Genomic DNA, 13933 nt, shown 5'->3' on the forward strand with positions numbered 1-13933 from the left:
ACTGCAGGTTTCTTAACAAATACTTGGTGTAAATAGTTACAAAATCTGATTCGTGTACGCTGTATACAGCAGGTGTGGAGTTTTCCAACAAAAATATGAAGCTCATAGTCCTGTTTTTTCTAAATTTGACCAAATGTTCATTGCTTAATCGTGACACCTACAGTCTGAACATACAAATACTAATAAAACCTCTGCTGTGAGGATATAATGTAAACATGTGTATTTGATATTTGTATTGTAAGATTTTTGAAAATGAGAACTCCTTAATGGCATATTTATGATGTCCAGATATTTTTCTGGATGTAAAACAAAAAGAAACAACATATTTAATTAATTTCTAACTGAAACAATATGGGCCCAATTTAATTTCTTACTGTACTAACAGTAATGTGTCCTAATCAAAGCTTGCCAGCAAGCTGCACTGTCTCAATAAACACAGTCATGAATGAATTCAGACAAATAAGAGACAAAAACCTGCTGCTCTCTGTGACAACAGCAACTCAATCTACCGTTTCTATACTGTCCTAAAGCACCTTTTAGACCATCCACACAAATAACTAATCTCCAGTGGATACCATTAACATCTGAACAGTTAAATATATAATTGTAAAAACATACAGAATACTGTAACAGCAGTGTGACAAGGCCGATTAGTCTATTCTCAGCATTTAAAAAGCAAAGTGACTCACTTTCCAAACAGCTATCTTCCACTACAAGATTTTAAAAACTCCTAGCATCTTTTAGCATTTGCCCAAGCAAAGATGTGATTTATTTTTGAACAACCATGACAATAAGTTTGATACACCATCAAAATCCCCCTAAGAGATCTTATTTCCCTATTTTAGGCAGCTGTCACTGACTCAAACTCTGTAGGCTGAATACTGGCACAGGGAGCATCTCATTTTTGGCTAACGTTTGCACAGAATTTTCTGGATAATAAACTTGGTGCTTTATCATGTTAAAGTGTACCCACACTAATGTGACCCAGAAGTTAAACCACTATGCACTGTTAGCTTTATTTCTAAAGCTAATGAGGATTTAGAAATTAAGCTAAACCTAGGTTTTACTAGCTAAGGTACTGATATTTGTTCAAATATAAATATAATGTAATATTTAGACGTCCGTTAGCATAAGTTTTTACCAGCTAGTGGTTAAGAGCAATTAGTGTTTCAAATATGAATATAAAAAACATAGTTAGAAACCTGTTACCATAAGGTGTTACTAGCTAAAGGCTAAGGACAATTACGCATTCAAAAAGTGATTTTTAGGTGCCTGTTTACACAATAAGGTTTTGTTCGCTGATGGCTAAGAACGCAACTTAAATGTGAAAGTAAAGTAACTGTTAGATGTTATTTTTGTGAGAGCTGCAGTTTGTACTTGTTACCCTTACAAAAGTTCATCAGAATGAAATTATTCGCTACTAGCATGTTTGTTTTGTAGCAACCTACAGGCTAGCTAAGCACAGTTACATGCAGGAAATCAACATGGCATGCTGAAATATAAAATTTACAGAATTGAAGAAGAATTGAAATATTCTGCACTCAGGGCAGTGAGACCTTACATATTCTGTAAATCAATTCACCTTTTTGGGGGAACAATTTCAAATTGTTTTTAACATTAAAAGTTCAAACACTGAAATGTCTGTTACAGTATATTCAAGTCTGTTTTTAAAAATTGTAATGAATTTGACATTTTTAACATCAACATGTAAATGTTACCAAAAATGTAAATGAAATACTAAGCTTTTCAAAAGTGATAGATTTCCAGAGTAGGTTTTGTTGAGCAGTCATCTTAAGTTCTTGTAGTAATTTACACAAGTCAATGATTATTTTCAACAAGCAAATTAATTTGGATCTGTCAGAATATAACGTGAAAAACATTTAAAAAATGTCTCAAGTGTCTCTGAAAAGAATGCCAGTTTAAACGTATTTAAAAAAATCAATAAGATGATCAATAAAATTGTGTTATTCTTATATTTTTGCATTACAGTTTCTTGGACGAACTGATCGTAACACTCTGCTTAGCAATAAGCAAGTCACCTGGGTTAACATACCCACAATGCCCTGTAAATAACTGAAGAATTATTTTTAGAATTAGCAAACCTAAAAAAATTACTTTCTAATGAACAACTGTAATATTTCTAAAATGGAAATTGTTTAATTATAGTAGAAATTTGCTTTGTTTTTGGGTCAACTTTTGCTAACTCAGCTTTCTCTTTCATCAAAGTCAATAAGCTAAGAGAATAATCTATTGCAGGTAAGATATTGATAGCTTATGAATCTCGATTAGAGCATTAGAACACCAAAAACCCAACTAAAGTCAGCGTGGGACCAACTACTATGTGGGCTCACAATAGGCTTCTTCTCATATTGGACTTATTTGGGTTATTGGTATTTAATACTTTTTGGATAAGGGTTTTTAAAACACGAAATATCATATAAACATGTTGTAGATAGTTCTAAAAATATCAAGACCTAATTAATGCTTTATTATGTTTATATGTTTTTTTTTTGTCATAACATCAAATAAAGTCTGAAGGTAATCTACAGTTCCCCTTCCAGAACACTGGCATTTTAATTTTTCTTTTAAGAATCAGAATAATTTTATGACTTTAAAAAACTAGATTAAAGCAGCTTTGTAGAAGTCAGTAAAAACAGTACAGGAGAATATTGTTCAATAATTTTGTTGATTTTGTTTTGTTCAAACCACAAAAGCGTGAAACACTGAAAGTTAAACTTTTTTCCCCCACAACCAATCATTTGTTTTAAAACAATTGTTAGACTCCGAAATGTTTGGAGCAACGTAAATATCCCCGTCAACGTGTCACACAACAGTCTAAAGCTGCATTTCCATTGACCGTACAATTGCGCAAATTGGAATTGTGAAATGAAAACACTGCAATTTTGGAAAAAAGAATAAAAAAAACTTTTGCGCTAGGATGAGGTGTTTTTTTTTTTTTTAAACGAATTACCACATAAACTAACTTATTAACGTGTGATTGCTTGGGAACCACAATTAAGAAGAAGAAGAAGAACCTGTGATTTTAATTGCGTTTCTCTCTATAGAAACACCTTGAGAAATTCTGGGGGGTTTTCAACATTGACGGAACAATGTCAACAAAGATTTATGCACATTTGTGCTGGAAACGCAGCTTCAGAATGCCACTGCGCTCGGCTTCCTAAAACCCGATACTGATCTGCCTCTGCAGCAGCTAAAATAACCGTCTTATGTAAACGAACTTGGAGCTGGAGGTCCGGCGCGCCTGCAAAGCTCACAGACAGTGCAGACAGCAAACGACATGAGAAGCTCTACCCGCACAGAATAGAACGCTAACACCCTGTTTGCCACTGATGTAGATAGAAAAAGAGGTGAAACGGAGGAATATGAAGCATCATTCACTCATGGCACTGCCTCGTTCTAATCTTCCAGATCCAACCAACCTGCCTAAGCTAGTTAAAAGCTTTTAAATAAACGAGTAGAGAGTATATACACCACCTCCATTCAGATCTTATGGTAGACACACTGTCAGCTGAAGGAGGGAAACCACAGACATGGGTTTCCAAGGCTCTCTGCAGTTTCACAGGTTTGGATGAGAAATGTGTCTTTCAGTTGTTTTTTTTTAGTTTTTTTTTAATTGTATTTATTACTTAACTACCAGCGTTCTGTTGGCTTTTTCCTTTTAAACATTGTGTTCCCTATCAGGATTCCTTGTCTGGTCATCGGCCAGTTCCACTGCTCTTCGTCTCAGTAGTCGTTGAGTCCATTGATCGACGCCAACGAACAGAAGAACAACTCGTCCTCTTCGTGAGGAAAAAAAAGAAGCAAACTGGTGGTTCGCTGAGTTCAAAAAGCAACAATCATTTGTCCTCTGCTCCATTTTGTTCTGCATTCATGCCCACCGTCTATAAAGCACTTTGTGACGAGCCTGGGTATTAAAAGCGCTTTTTTTTCCTCCTTTTTCTTGTTTTTTTTTTTGTTTTAAACGAAGTCAGTTGAATTATAATTAGAACCTGGAAAGATACCGTTGATGACGAGAGGAAAAAAAAATCCACAGATGGGGTACAAGTCAAGTGATTGTGATTTTAATTGATTGCCAAGCTGGTTGACAGGAAGACACACAAGAGGAGGATTCCGGTTATTACCGGAATCCTACAGGATTCCGGTAATAACTGGAATCCTGTACAGGTGGTGGTGTACAGGTGGTGCATTCTGGGAGGGGATGAGGGGCCGCGTCCTCCTCAGCCTCTCTTTTACGATTGCCGCTTTTAGTTTTTTTAACAGGTCTGTCCGTGCAGCAGATGGGTAGTTGGAATTTAATATGGCCCTGGTCCGAATGAACGCTGAGCACCCCCTCTTCTGGTCACAGATAGGAGGTAGGACTTAGCAGCAGCTTAGGGTGGTGAAGGGCTCTTCAAGGCATCCACTTTGGTCTCCAGGTCTGTAATCTGTGGGAAAAAAACACACAATATAACGTTAATTCATTTGTAGTCAAATGAGTACTTTAGCCTAACAACTTTTTACATTCGTATTGTAAAATACGAATGAGCAAACCTCATTTTTATGAGGTTTGCTCATAAAAACCAAAATAATGCAACAACAAATATAACAAAAAGAAGGAAAAGATTTCTCCTAAGCACAACTGTGAAAAATGTGAAATATCTAATCATTTGTTCTAGAATCGAGGGATTTGTCCTTAGTTATGCTCCTCATTGGGTAGCAATCCACTCATACACTAATCACTGATGTTTATAACTTTGGTTCCTATTTAAGCAAATTATTAAGTCAAGTCAATCAATTTCACTAAAGATAAAAGCATGGATGAGTTTCTCTAGATCTTGCTGGGACATTAGTCCTCTAATCCTGGAAATGTTTTGCAGGTGATCAAAGGCCAACTTTGTAACTGTCTTTATGTGGCTCTGAAGGGTCAGGTCAGAGTTCATCACTACCCCCAGATTTTAGGCCTGATCTCTAGTTTCCAGCTGTGATAACTGAATCTGTGCGTTCTCTCTAGATCATTCCTCTCTGTAGGTCCAAAGACAGTGACTTCAGTTTTGTTCCTGTTCGGCTGAAGACGTTCCGACGAATCCACACCTTGATTTGTTCTCAGCACCTGTTCAGGATGGGTTCATAGTCACCTGATGAAAAGTTATCGATTGACAATGAGATTTCGGTCCCTGACTTTTTGAGTACAAAAATAATCTATCAATTGTAACCCACTTTGGTGGACGTTCTATCGAGTTAGGAAAGGGGAATATTTTGTTAAAAAAAAAAAACGTACAGCGCAACATACGCTTGTCTTGTATATTTATTACAAGAAAACAGTATTTCCCAGATGTGTAGCACAAAGCTAAATGACTTGTTTAGCTACTAGTTTTTGTCATAATTGTGTCAAGGCTTGTATAAGATTTAGTGATGTAAAATAACTATCCTGTTGAAAAGTGGACAGAGAAGTTACCTCCAAGCATTCATGGTTTTATCTAACTCCAAACCATCCACTTTGTAGAGCACAGAGGAGATCAACATGTCTGTTCAGTAACCATGGTAACCTCTAATGGAGCAGAGAGCCTCGCAGTTTGAGCAGGTAATACAGCAGGTAATATGCTATATTGCCACTCTATAAAGATGCTTCAGTTTATGTATCAAACAAAAAAAATAATAAAGAAATGTTAATAATATGATTATAACTAATAATTAATATGCTAAATAAAGTTTTGCTGTAATCAGAGTAATAAGTTATAATAATATCACAGTAATATGATATGCCAAACCCTTTTGATGCCTGTTACAGCCAGTGATGGTTTCTGATAACACGGGCAGTTGCCCAGGACGCTATTAGGAAAGGGTGGAAGGGGCGCAGGTCACATGACTGAGCTGAACTTTCCAAATCTTGATATCTCGTTGGGATGTTTGTATTATGGAAGCAGACATAGAGATGAGAAGATGTAGAATTAACAGGGAACAGCACGAGCCGGCTAACAGCTAGCATCGCTACATCCGTAGAGGGAATGGAAGCCAGCGTGACAAACACGAGCAGGTCACCGACCTTTTCCTGCAGGTTGTCTGTTTCTTCTTTGTGTGTCGCCTCGCTCTCTTCTTGTGCACGCCGCTGATCGGTCTCCTTCTTCAGGTACTCGACTTCCCTACAAATCACAAACACACATTCATGTTTAACTCTACGCTCAATACCAGCACATTTTACCATTTAAACCATTTAAACTCCACTCTGTTTTTTTAACTTCTCTTACTTTTGCTGGTATTCTTTAATCATTCTCTTGGCTTTGTTGTATTTCCTCTCGAGGGTTTGATACTGGGCCTGGGTTTCTTTCAGGTGTTCATCCACAGCCTAAAAACACATGCTTAGTGTTTAAATGGCCAGAAACCAGCTTTCACTGGACAAGGGAGCTCTTATTATTATTATTATTATTATTTTTTTTTTCATTTATTCTCTATGAAATTACCTTACACAGGGATTGTGCCTCCATCCAGTAGCCCTCGAGCTTCTCCATCCTCTCCTTGCTGTCTCTGATGTTTTGCTCCAACTGAGTGCGCTCCATCCGCCAACGCAACTTATCCTGCTCCGCATGAGCCAGCTGGAGGTAAGGGGGAGTCATTGTGGGAGGGAGGAGGTGGTACGTGGGTGGGAGAGCCAGCGTTAAGTCATTGTTGAGAACAGACAGAGATGTGTTTTCTCTTCTGTACCACACATTTTTTTTTTTGTAACCCATCCTGTAGAAACGAACTGAAAACAAAGCGGGCTCACCTTCCTCTTTAACAGCTGGATCTCTGCCTGTGTTACTGCATGTTTAATCTGGAGCTACACCAACAAAAAAGATAGCAGGACGTTTGGTTTTAGCTCAGAGCATGTAACAAACCCAAAAGAGTAAAGTCTCTCTAAGTAAAAATTTGAAGTAAACGTCAGTAAAATTGTTTGCTGAAAACCAAACGCACCTCCTTGAATTTGTGGGCCAGTTTCTCAGGATCCAGCTCCACGGGGGACAACGTGTCCTGGTTCTCCGCCAGGTCGAAAACTTCGATGGAGTTTGGAAACATCGGGCTCATCTCCTCTTCCTCATCTGTAGCGTATTCACCAGTCTGTCCACAGACGGAAGGCAAATAAAATACATTTAGAAGCATAAAATGAGAGAATAGAGAAGAAAACTGATGATGACAATCATTTAACTGCTAGCTAGTAGTCCTGCAAAGTCTTGTAAGTGTTATGGGCTGAATCTAAGTGACATTTTTCTCTGACTTGAGAACGTCAAACACAATGTGGCGGCGTCTCAGTTAAAAGTAGGAACAGCAGCGTGGTTTGCTGGTTGCTTTTCTCAGTTACTATAATCTGTATTAGCAATAAAAGCTAACAAACAACGTATTCAAGCACCAAAAGGACCATGTTCACTGAAACTGAAGAGTAAATTGTTTGATTAATAAGATACTGTTATCTCAACTTTCACTATGTTGGATACACATGACAGCCATATTGGAATCCGCAATGTAGGATGGTGAGAAACCTTTTACTTTTCAAGTTGACTAATTGTGACAAATTCAAGAATTTTTTTGTTTAAAAAAAATTGTATTATTGGAAGGGAGTTTTATGTAGTTTGAACAACAAAAAGTGTAACAAAGCTGTATATTGAATGTGAATATTCAAGAGAAACACTAAATGTAGCCAGAGCCTTCAAGGTAAAGAATCCAAATGATTAATGGAAATCTCCCGACCATTTATCTTGTTTTTTTCTGCTCTACATCACAAAGTAAGTTAGTCTTACATTAACAGGCTGTATTGAACAAACTAACACAATTGCAATCAGCTTACAAAGCCATGATGTTATCATCATAATGGATTTTCAGCTCTGCTTACACTTCTGTATTGACACAAAGACAACCTTGATATCAGCGCATTTATAGACCACAGCAAACAAGAAGTCTATTAACGTCTTTTTCACACCAAGGAATAATGTCTAGTATTAATGGCTATTATTAGGAATTTTAATGTATTTATGGCAAAAATGGCTAAAAAAAACCTTCCAACTTTGTTTTTTTTTTGTTTGTATTTTCTGTGAATACAAATGAATTTATATGGAATTTAACAGTATTTAAATATCTGTTTAGATGATAACAAAATGTATCTTTCTGGCCAATATGTGGAAAATCTAACACTGCATGTGACCCTGAACGCACCATCCTCACAGTTTCTGTCACAAAAACTATACGTGTCTGAAAGTAGCCCAAATTAATAAGTAAAAACCACAACATAAACAGATAAAAATATGTAAAATACATATTTTTCTTTTGTGTTCCCAAAAAATATTAGCAGGTGCACAAATAATCATCGATTCTCTTTCAACAATCCATTTCATTTCCTTCCGCCATCCAATTTACAGCTGAGTTATGCAGGAATTACTTGACTAATTCATAAGGAAAACGAGCGAGCAGATGGAGCTATTAAACACATTTTTAATACTTAACTGTAATTTTCTTGGCATCAAATAACAAAGGCAATTTATATGCTAATTGAAAGGCTTCTGTTCCCTTTTCTGACCACAAGGTGGAGAAGTTAGACTGAGAAAGGACAGGCCATGTGGTTGCACACAGACGACATTTTGTCTCAACACAAACACACACTGAAAGGACACTTCTGATTTCCTGTGGTTACGTGAAGCTGCAGCAGCACAGCTGACAATGCGCTCTGTTTTTTGTTCTTCAGAAATACAGACAGAAAAAAACCTGGACAAGTTATCTAAGCTGTACTTTTTGTTTTTCAATAAACGCTTCGACGTGCTGCCTGTCTCCCCCCCTACCTCTTCGTCGTCGTCCATGTACTGTTTGTATCTCTGCTCCATCATCTCTCTCTGCCATCTCTCCTGCTCCAGAGTCTGCTGGATCAGCTGAGCCACTTCGCTTTGCTCCCCCGGCTTTTCCCTGCCAATAACAAACCTAAAAAATAATAATAATAATAATAATTTAACCCACACATATGAATCGTGAAACTCCTTTATTAGCTTCAAAAATTAAAAACATGAGTTCACAGAAAGCAAATGCGACTGACTTGACTGTGCCTGATGTGTTGCGGAGGACAGAGGCGGCGAAGCTCTGGGTGACGCCAACCAGACTGGTCCCATCGACCTCCACTATCAAATCGTTCACCTGGATCCTGAAAGCACAGCAGAAATAAACTCACTGTATGCAGTCACAGAACCACCTTAAGTCCAAACCGTCAGTGTCTAAGTTCCAGTATCAGAAAGGAAGTAAGCTGTAGAGAACAGTTTCAGTGACACCAGAGGCCAAAAAGACTTGAACTAAAACTTTAGCTTAATTGACGTTTATAGAGGCTTTCAGAAATAGTAATACCTTTTGAACAAGTCCAAAAGGATCAGTAGAATTTATTGGGACTTTATGTAATAGGCCAACACAATTTTGCAAATGTGGTGTTTCTATTAAGTGAAAAATTTAATGAAAACCACAGGTGAATATGCTTGTTTCTATTAAACAAACTTATTTTCAAAATTTGAATTTGCAAAATTTTATGGTTAATGGCAACGCATACTGTCTCGTAAAAACTAGTTCCTCATTCTGTGCTTTGCTTCCTGAAGCCGTGGACTCTGTTGAAGTTTTAAACGATTGGATCTGATTTTACTCAGTTCTAAAGTTTAGCTGTAACGTGATGCACCAGCTATTCTATGAACCTTAAAGGAAAATGCCTTCCCACACTCAGCAAACAGAGACTTACTGAACATCATTTTTGCCAGTAATAAAATGTCTTAAACATTCCTCTCGCTCTGACTTTAATTGCTCAATATTTGGAGGTGTGGCCAACACGGACTGAATGGCTTTAACTTCTTTTTCCTGCCATTTCCAAACTACAACCTTAAACAGGCAGACTACAATTCTAAAACAGCACAAAAAAATTAACATCATCATTCACAACTCCTTCTGTTCACTTGGTTAAAAATTTTATGTGAGAAATCGAGTTCAATGGAAGAAATCCAAGATGGCACACTGAAGGGAGATGAGAATCAAGCAAAATTGGATGAGAAGGCAATGGCCAAGCTAACAGAACCATGAAATAGAAATAAAATGATACATGGAAAAGTTTAATAAAAATTTAAAAGGAGCAGCATTAACTAACTCTGTTTAGTTTGATACACCTGAATGAATTCCATGAAAATTACTTGTTAGAAGTTGGAAATTATTCAAGACTGGGTTTTTTATTAGCGAAAAATGCTCAAAAACTTTCATCTTTGTGAATCCACTTCACCATTACGCAGTGCTTTGAGTTACTCCAAAACACAAAATTACAATACAATAAAGCATCAAAGTTTGTGGACATACGTGACAAATCGTGGAAAAGTTCACGTGCTCTGAATAGTTTTGTAAACCACTGTAAACATCATTTTTCCAGTCAGCCTGTCGATACCGTTCTAGTCGAAACAAGTATCAGGGCGAGTACAGACAGGTGGGCAGCTTACCTGCCGTCTCTGTGAGCAGCTCCACCCTCTGTGACAGTTTTAACGAAGATCCCCAGCTTCTCCAGGCCCATGTCCGCTCCTGCTCCCATGCCAATGATACTGATCCCGAGGCCGTCGCTGTCTGAAGGGCGCAAAGACAAAAACACAGCGACACAGTGACGAATCTCCTGCTTTACTTCTTCCTTTTGTTAAGAAGTACATGGTATCTACTAAAAAGTTAGCACATTAAATAACTTCAAACAGCTGATCCATATACTTGTTTTCCAGTCAGCATGTGGATACCGTTCTAGTCGAAACAAGTACATCAAAAATTTGGAAAAATTATGAAGCACGTCAGACCCATTGTGTGAACAAACAAGTACCACCATGAAGTAATAAATTTGATGAGCTCTAAGGAGAAGTTACTGAAATTATTCTCAGTTTCTATCAGTGTGATTCATTGTTTTTAGAATGTCTCTTCTGTTCAGAGAGGTTTGTGGGTATTTGTTTCTGCACATCCCACCACAGCGTTTCAATCAGCCTGAGGTCATGACTGCGGCAAACTCATTGCAACAGCTTATTTAGCTTTTTAAACCTGACTGTTCTAAACAGAACTGTGGTTCAATGGGCCTAATTTTAGCCAAGCTGTTGTATATTAACCTTTATTATTCTCTTAACCTTATTGCAGGCAAGGTAAAAACATTTAGTGTTCTTAAACAATTTCCTCCTTTAGTTTTTGCACATATTGAAAACTGTCCCTTCCTGTTGAGCTGAAGTTAAACCTTACTATTTTGAGAAATGATTTTTTTTAGGGCAAAATTATTTTTTCTATGTCCTGAATCCTGCCACAAAAAGGTATATCTAATTTTTAACATTACTGCATTACTCACACATGCTTGTAGATACCAAATTTACTTTGCTAAATGCTGGTGTTGTATTTAATATGCTCCATATGTTAGCGTTCCAGTTATTATGCTAATGTATGTAAATATTGTAGCTACTGTGGTGATACAGGTAGCATTGTATTTTATTATTTTTAAGCCTGTTAGTATTGTGGCTATTATGCAAAAAAGTGTCCTGATTTCAGCTAGTATGCTAACAGTATTGTTGCCATCATACTGACAATTGTTAGCAAAATATGCAAATACATGAATGGTAGTACTGTAGTTAATATACTATTAAGAGGTAGTATTATAGTTACTATGCTAATACAGTTAATTATAATAGCTAATATATGAATAAATATTAGTATTCTAGCTGTGATGCTGATACATGTTAGTATTGTATTTATTATGCCACTAGTAATAAACATGGCAGTTTTCTTTTTATTACTTCCCTATATTGTAGCTGCTACACTAAAACATGTTTAGCTACTACGCTAATACATGATAGTACTGTTGCTATTATGTTAACACTTGTTAGTATTGTAGCTAAACAGGCTAATATATGCTGGATTCATGATTACCATGCTAGTATATGTTAGGAGTTGTTGAACTAATATGTGTTAATATTGTAATTATCATGTAATTATCATGCTAAAACATTAGCATTTATTAACTATTATAGGTACATCACTGTTACACATTAGTATTCCAGCTACTATGTTTATACATATTAGCAATGTAGCTTTCATGTTATTACTTGTCAGACTTCATAGTATATAAAGCTACTATACTAAAACATTTCGGTATTGCAGTTGTCAACATCTATTAGTACTGTAATAAATATTGCCGATACATATTAGTATTGTATTTAAAATACTTACATACATTGCTGTTATATCTAGTATTACAAACTAGCCATCACACATAGCAGCTGGTTCAAATCTATTACCTCCAGAATGACTAGCTGCTAATTAGGCTAATCCACACAAACTTTAATCCCATAAGAAGATAAGAGTTACATGCAGACAGACAGTGTATGTCCTCTGAGAGAAACCTGCCAGTGTATCTGTGTGTGTATGTGGTGTGTGTAGTTACATAAGAGACTTGACGGAGTGACTCTTAGCGACTTTAAACGTGTGTACAAACCTTTCTCCAGCTCAACAGGAAACAAATCCAGCTTCTCGACTCTCTTTTCAAGCTCATACTCGGCCGAGGCAGCCATGGGGTCAACGTCGTCATTGCGCCGGTCGTAGTCTTCATTAGAGTAGGTGGTGAAGACCTGAACATATGACAAAAGTTAAAGGTCAGGCAACTCAGCACTTTACTGAAATGTCAAAGAATAGCATTCTGTGTGGTTGAACTTTTTTGGCCTAAATGTGAACCACGACTTTTGTCCCTAAGGAAAGAGACAATGGTCAAAGTTAAGGGGAAAGATGCACTGGACACCGTCCAACAGGACTAGAATAGTTCCGATCAAAACATATTCAAGGGTTGGAATGACCCAGTCAAAATCCAGACCTGAATTAAATTGAGAATCAGTGATAACACATGAAAATTGCTGTTCATCAATGTTCTGGAGCTATTTTACAGAAAATAATGGTTTCAGCCAGTAGACATTCCCCTAAAGACTGGTGGAACGTAGTTCCACAATTTATTGGCTCTTGAGTATCTGAATATATACTTTTTGTAAAAATAAATTTGAAAAACCACGACTACACCATGAATTATGCTCTACCTTGTGTTGTTCAGTCACATAGAATCACAATATTACACATTGAAGATTGTTCTTATATCACAAGGAAAAGCAAAAAAAAAAAAACAGATATATAATAAAGAAATATATCTACATATAGACATATATACATATATGTATATAGACTTATAGTTATTTAAAGCAAGAAGTCACTTCCTGTTTCTTTTTGTAAATCTCACACTATGTGTGCCTTTCCTTTCACTGTACCCTCTCATTTGTGTTGCTATCTATAATTCCCCTCCCCCAACCCAAAAAGGTCAACAGCATCGGTTTCCCTGGTAACCATCTTGTTGATCACATGGCTGCATTTCGATGGAAGCCTGGCACATTTAGTGCCAATCTTGCAGTAGAAACATATATAAATTTATATATATATGTGTGTGTGTGTGTGCGTGTGTATGTGTGTGTGACAAAAACCAAAGACAGAGCTGAAGGATTTTATTGTGTGGGAGGTTTTTCTTACTGTATTATTTACGTTCCAGTGTGTGGAAGACACTGTCTCTCTCTCTGTCTCTCTGTCTCCCTCTCTCTCTCTTTTTTTGTTCTCTCTCTCTCTTTCTCTGCCTCTCTCTGTCACACACACACACCAGCAGAAACCGGGTCATAGGGCAGTATTGTTAGACTGCTTCCTGTTGTCACGCTTCCTTCCTGTTGAGTAACTTTAAAGCTGTGTAAATGCAAGAGCTTGTCTGTAATAGGGTCCTAATGTTCCCTGAAGACAAGCAAGAACAACTGAGTCAGCCTAAGAGAATAATAAAAACTAAAAAAAACTATCTATCTATCTATCTATCTATCTATCTATCTATCTATCTATCTATCTATCTATCTATCTATCTATCTATCTATCT

The 13933-nt window shown here is 36.9% G+C and overlaps 1 protein-coding gene across 2 annotated transcripts in view; it reads right to left on the reverse strand.

The window, feature by feature from the left end:
* Nucleotides 1-4197: 4197 nt before the first annotated feature.
* The window catches only part of LOC103152596 (neurabin-2-like), a 27202-nt gene continuing 17466 nt past the window's right edge, over nt 4198-13933 (reverse strand). The window contains exons 6-15 of one of the 2 annotated variants that reach the window (XM_007573133.2): nt 12479-12611; nt 10470-10590; nt 9050-9154; nt 8802-8937; nt 6949-7092; nt 6761-6814; nt 6459-6590; nt 6246-6343; nt 6044-6140; nt 4198-4445 (exon numbers count right to left, since the gene is read on the reverse strand). In XM_007573133.2, the coding sequence (XP_007573195.1) occupies nt 4392-4445; nt 6044-6140; nt 6246-6343; nt 6459-6590; nt 6761-6814; nt 6949-7092; nt 8802-8937; nt 9050-9154; nt 10470-10590; nt 12479-12611 (1074 nt within the window). In that variant the 3' untranslated portion in view covers nt 4198-4391. Of the gene's footprint in view, nt 4446-6043; nt 6141-6245; nt 6344-6458; nt 6591-6760; nt 6815-6948; nt 7093-8801; nt 8938-9049; nt 9155-10469; nt 10591-12478; nt 12612-13933 lie in introns of those variants that run through there. The other variant, XM_007573134.2, reaches the window with a different exon arrangement.

The sequence above is a fragment of the Poecilia formosa genome, unplaced genomic scaffold, assembly GCF_000485575.1.
Source record: "Poecilia formosa unplaced genomic scaffold, Poecilia_formosa-5.1.2 Scaffold319, whole genome shotgun sequence".
Taxonomy (NCBI): domain Eukaryota; kingdom Metazoa; phylum Chordata; class Actinopteri; order Cyprinodontiformes; family Poeciliidae; genus Poecilia; species Poecilia formosa.